This window comes from Juglans regia, chromosome 11, assembly GCF_001411555.2.
Source record: "Juglans regia cultivar Chandler chromosome 11, Walnut 2.0, whole genome shotgun sequence".
Lineage (NCBI taxonomy): Eukaryota > Viridiplantae > Streptophyta > Magnoliopsida > Fagales > Juglandaceae > Juglans > Juglans regia.
The window spans coordinates 17,765,577-17,771,899 of record NC_049911.1 but is presented as its reverse complement, the minus strand read 5'-3'; the positions used below and the strand labels follow the sequence as shown (position 1 = coordinate 17,771,899).

General features: G+C 35.5%; 1 protein-coding gene across 1 annotated transcript; it reads right to left on the bottom strand.

Annotated features, from left to right (window-relative positions):
• Window positions 1-3,303: 3,303 nt before the first annotated feature.
• LOC108983045 (CRIB domain-containing protein RIC4) lies at window positions 3,304-4,652 on the bottom strand. The gene is made up of 3 exons (XM_018954597.2): window positions 4,395-4,652; window positions 4,152-4,259; window positions 3,304-3,821 (listed from the first exon to the last, which is right to left on the bottom strand). Exons 1-3 carry the CDS (start codon window positions 4,519-4,521, stop codon window positions 3,574-3,576), a joined length of 483 nt encoding a protein of 160 aa, XP_018810142.1. The 5' UTR covers window positions 4,522-4,652; the 3' UTR covers window positions 3,304-3,573.
• Between the last annotated feature and the right edge of the window lie 1,671 nt (window positions 4,653-6,323).

Sequence of the window (6,323 nt, the reverse complement as noted above, 5' to 3'; positions counted from 1 at the left end):
GAATTGGCAAGACAGTGAAGGAGCATCCAAGAATTGGCGACCAAAAAACATGAGGCTGATTAGGCAAAACCAAAAACCTATCGATATTCGCATGGGTGAGAAGAAAGTCTGGCCAAGTGGCACTGTCATTCCGTTCCACCCAAGCATAAAGCAATTGCAAATAGGCCTCCTCCCGATCAGAAAGAATGATGGCGAAATTACAATCCTCCGAAATAGGACCCCACGCTGCACAAATAGGGAATTCACGACGGGCAACTTCACCAGAAGGGAATTCCCAACCACTTCCAAAATTAAAAAGGAATTTCTTGTGCCACTCCTTAGCATGAGAGTAACGGTGCTCCAAATGCGCCACTCTATAGCCAGTTCGAGATCGGAAGCTATATTATTTCCATCTATACGACTAACGCCATGGGTATATAGGAATTCCCTTGTTGTAACGTCTAGCTATTCCTCGTCAGCCCAAAACTTGGTCGCCATGCAACACAACATGCCATTAAGATCCTCCAAATCCCAAAAAGTCAAGTACATCACAAATAGGGAGACAGAATGGGAGGTGAAGTCCCATAAAAAAGCATAAGAGAGTACAGTGCCACTTGGGCGACAAAACCTTCAAAATCAACTGCCCCACAACGAGATTCTAGCAAATCCAGTGTCACAGAATCAGGAATCTCATATCAATTCCAAACAAAGTCCAAGTAAGCTTGAGATGTCGTAGCCAACCGCTAATTCCCTTCAAAGTCAGGAGAATGATGTGAGTCTCTTTCCCTAAGTTGGTTAGGAGAATCGCAGGGTCAAGAAAACCTAGCACCATGGGCACCGGAGCGGGAAATCTTGCGTGAAGCCATCAAAAGGAAGGGACTCAGAGAAGAGAGAAAAGTGAATAGAAAATAGGAAGTCAGGGATGAAAAGGACACAATTACATAGAACAAGCTAGTGTTGGAAAATGAATGAAATGGTAAAGCTAGCGATAAAGAAGGGAAAACCAACTAGGGAACACAACGTCGTTTGAGTATCCTCCAATAAAATAAAGAAACGTGTCGTGTACAAAAAAAAGGACATAAGGATAGGGATATATCTGCAAGCCACATGAAGAGACGCGAAAATAAAACGATGCATGCCCTTGACATAGGGATGTGTGTTGTCAGATAGTTGCAAGTAATGATAAATCTCGGGTAACGAAGCGACGGGAAGAAAAACAAAAGTCTCATCTCATTTATGTGATGAGACTTCGCGGGATAACTGGAAGGGCAAAAGTCCTCCCTCGCTAATGGGCCAACCCTACATTGTAACGGCCCAAGGCCCAACAAAGCCCACCTACAAACATCAGCACTGTAGAATCCCCAACATGCACATGATCAAGAAGCCCCCGAACTAATGGGCATACCTCATGGATAAGATCATATCGGAATTTCCCGCCAGGAACATAGGGGTCTGAATTTTCCTCCAGATAACTACCCAGGATCAGATAATGGAAAGTTCAAATGATAACGGCCTCTGGCCCAACTTGAGTCAAAGGATTGGGTTGTTACACAAGCCCTATCACTTTCTCCCATGCTATATACTAAAGCAAATTCACACTTAAGGTAAGTTGAATAAGCCATTTGACTCACAGAGATACAGTTTGTACGATCTGACTAACTTAGGCATTAGAGGTGTTTCACACCCTTTGAGCCTTCTTTGGTTCTTCTAGTGTAGGTTCTTGATAAGAAGTCACAAGAGTGCCAAACACGTCCATAACATATCCCACCCACCACCCCAAACATCGACGCTTCTCGAGTATTTTCTCTATGAGACAGTCTGTACGATCAGACTAACTTAGGCATAGGAGGCGTTTCACACCCCTCGAGCCTTCTTTGGTTCTTCTAGTGTAGGTTCTTAGCGAGAATTCGTAGGAGTGCCAAACATGTCCAAAACATATCTCACCCGCCACTCTAAACATCGGTGCTTTGAGCATTTTCTCTATCTCCAGGAGACACTTTTTTGTCTTCTCTTTTGCTGGAAGTAGACATGAACTCTTACTTCCTATTCCGGAGATATGAAGGACGAGAGTATGAAAAGCTCTATCAGATGACTTGGAGCGATCAACTATGGTGCAGTACCTTTGTCCACTACGAGTTCAATTGTAGTACTACAAACCCTCTACACTTTTGCATTCAAAATTGCATTTTGGCTTGAGGAATATGAGTCCAGACCAAATTTTGGCTCAATTCCCTTTACTTGTTTTTTAATTTTATACGTTGTATTGATGGTAACTTAATATTTTGTTGGAGCGCCACCCCCTCTTATTTTGTATATGTCTTCCTTGTTATATATTCATAAAAAAAACATGACAGAAGAATTATATATAGCAAAGCAAAGAGAGGAGAGTTATTGGAGAGCATAAATCGGGAAAATATATTTTCTTTTTGTTTAAAAATGAAGGAATAATTATAGAAGGATTTGAAAATTAGAATTCGCCTCGTTTTTTTTTGCAAATAAAATAAAATAAGTTGAAATTAAAGTTAAAAGTTGAATAAAATATTGTTAGAATATATTTTTTTAATATCATTTTTGTTTTGAGATTTGAAAAAATTGAATTGTTTATTTTATTTTGTGTATAAATTTGAAAAAGTTGTAATGATTAGATGAGATGAGTTGAGATAACTTGTAAAAACAAGCAAGGCTGGAGCACCAGTGCAGTTGACAATCAAATTTGAATAAACCAATAAAAACTATTTTTTCATATTTTTTAAATTTTTCTTAAATGAGATCATTTTCAATTAAGAAAAATACAAAATTTTGGAAAAAAAAAATATTTTTTTAATCGAATATAGTTGTAAAATTGAATGTTACGTATCTCTTTCCTAATTGAACTTAACCAAAGCACCCATCCATGGTCATGTTAATTGAATGTGGGCCTGCCCCCGAAGGCTCTAAACAAACTTTAATATTTGAAGCATTCTTACTAAAATTTAATATTTTAAGTATATTATTTTTCATTTAATTTTATTTCTAATAATATTTTGATAGAGAAAACTTTCATTCTTAAGAAAAGTTATTAGAAAAATAATATTTAATTCTAAACATATTTAAAACATAGGAGATCAAGATAAATAAAGTATTTTTTATTTATATCATTAATATTCTCTACAAATTTTGTGAAGATATTAAATCATAATTTTAATTTTATGTTTTCTTAAACTTTATGTATACATTTTTTAATTAAACTCGTAACATTAAATTAATATGTTTTAAAAAGTAGAGAAAATGGATGTTGTCCTTACCATACAATGCACAAAAGTCTAATATTGCACCAAACAGTTAGGTCAAATGTACACAACTTTGACAATTTCCAAAGGCATATACATATATATAAAGTTACAAATTATAATAGTAATTTTTAAGCAATCACCAATATATGGAGACTTCAAGTACATATACATGCATGAAACGAGGGCGAGAATATGATGATCCCAAACTGTTTACTTTTAATTAATACATACGTACCTATGATCATTTCATATTAACATCATCATCAATGTCTTGATGTTTTTAGAACATCATTAATTCACCATAACCAACTTGACATGAAACTCAAGAACTGGAACCATTAACAAGAGTACTTGCATCAGCTTGCGCCCCCGGCGTGGAAAACTCGAACTGCTTGAAAGAATTAGCAGAAGAGAGAGACCGAAACTCAGGAGGAATGAGATTCTCCCACCCCATCATGGGGCTTGCAGTACTTTCAGAACCATCCCATCCTATGTGTGTAACATGCTTTACATCTGTTGGACACCCTATTTCCATTTCCATCTCCAGTTCTTCCAAGTCTTCCTTGTACACTGAAAACAAGAGAGGATTAATGAGAGCAATGGGAAAGGCCAGGGAGGGAGCCACTTAAATCCACATGGTGATCTTTAATTAATTTCCTCTTTCCATGTTTATGTGACAAAAGTCTTTATATATATATATAGTTTGACAAAGTTCTGGTATCATAATTTCTGAGATTCTTAAAAGCTTATCTTTAATTATTAAGGCAGACGCAGTCCATATATATGAGTGTGTGCATGTATCTATATATAAGCCCTGTATGGAGCACATGTACAAATTTATAAGAAACTACCCAACTAATTGTGAAAATGACGAGTATTTAATTTAATTCAGCCACATACCAAACAATTGAGAGATGTTCTTGAAGCCCTTGAACAATCTATTGAACCTGAATGAGTTCTTCATGCTTTCACTTGACAAGCCTTCCAAATCATCTTCTTCTTTACTTCCTAATTCGAAAGAATCAGAAACAAAACCCCAGATATTAATTATAACCCGGCCTTGGGAAATGAAACTAAATGCTTGTGTGTGAGTAGTGTGTGTGTGTGTGTGTGAGAGAGAGAGAGAGAGAGAGAGAGAGAGACTTATTGCGGATAGGTTTGTGACTGGTTTCGATCGTCTAGGCTGTTGAACAGATACTGCAACACTGGCTTCGGAGATACAGCCAACAGAGAAAGGAAGAACAACAAACCTTTCCATTCTATCTCTCATTTCTTCATCAACAGGCAGAGAGAGAGAGAGAGAGAGAGAGAGAGAGAGAGAGAGAGGAAGCAGAGAGAGAAGTAGAAAAGAAAATGGAAAGAGATCTATAAAAATGGATGGATGGGTGGGTGATCAGGAAATACAACCATGGAATTAGAAGAATAGGTTAGTTATAAGGGTAGGCATGCAATGGCTTTGTTATGAAGTTACAATAATTTTACGTACGAAAAATTCATGCTACATCATGTAAGCTAGCAGCAGCTTGATCAGTTTGGTAGAGAGAGACATATATAACTAGAATGTTTGAAAACGTCTCAAAATTGATGGGGTTCTGTATATATCTAATTGGGACGTGTAGCTAGCAAGCTCTAAGCTATAAGCTGCCTAATACTCATTATTAATTTTGAAAACATGAAACTAATAACATGATTAGTACTCTCAATTAACCCACTTAATTAATTTGTGCATATTGGACTTGCACTCACCACCAAATTTATAAGTTGGTTGAGTTACAATTTTAATCTACAATCCACCTTCTTTCTACCATAGATCAAGGGCATGATCATCGGCTTATTAATTAGTCTGGTGCGATTTGGTAATTAAATTTTTAGAATTAGGTTGTGAAGTTGAATCTTTTTAAGCTACGTCGAGGCTTATTAATATTTTTAGGGTAGTGCTACAGGAACTGATAATTGAATTGAAGAATTCAACTGATGATAAGTGCAAATGAACTTTTTTTTTTATTTTTTTCTTTAATAATTTTTTATATATCTTTAACCATTTTTAAAAAACTAGAAAAAAAAACCACCAATTCATTAATATTTACTTTCTTAACCATTAAGTAAAAATAAAAAATAAAATATAAAATTTATCTGATAAACTACTGAAAAAATAGTCATAATTTATAACTAATTACATCCCTATATATATTTACTATCACATGCATGCATTAATGCCCTTGATGAGGTTGGAATCGTCATGTTCTTACTCAATTTTGTTCTGAGGAAATCTCTCTCTCTCTCTCTTGTAAAGTCTGATGATCACTAGTAGACTTTGCTAGTCCTTGGCTTGCCTCTCTTATAAAATAAGACAATTGCGTTTTACTTTTTCTTTTTCTTCTTTGAGATGATTTCATTCAAAGCCAAACATTCTTTATATATGTATAAATAATATATATATTATTTGTTGTACAGGAGGATCATGAGGATCATCTCTTTGTTTCTTAATTTGGACTCTAACGATGGAGATAGAAAGTAGTATTGCATCCCAAGCAATCGTTGGTGCTAGTAGGAGTAGTAGTACTACTCTTTGGCGATGGAGACCAAACGGGGGAGCATTTCTTGAATCCAAAGGAGGGAAGGTATGATTCATGATTGAATGTGAGAATTCATTAAAAATAAAATTAAAAATTATTTGGGATAAAGAGATCGGATCGATCAAGTTACATACCAGCTAGCTAGCTAGCTAGCCTGCCTGATTACGGATCGAGCTACCAACACCATGTGGGCTCAAGTACCCCTGAATTTGGTGCCCCACATGACTACCCTTTTCTGTCGGTACCTGGGCTAGCGGAGACTACATTTTTTTTATTATTATTTAAAAATATTAATTTCATAAACAAATATTTTATAATTTCTTAGGTCGTTTAATGAGCCGATTACAAGCTTACTGCTGGGATAATTTATGGAGAAATGATCCTTACAATCGTGAGTGTATAAGTGTTGTATAGTCATTTTAAAAAAAGTAAATAAATATAAAATTTACATGAAAATAAATTAATTTTTTAATGATAAATCCTACTCTTTTTCATA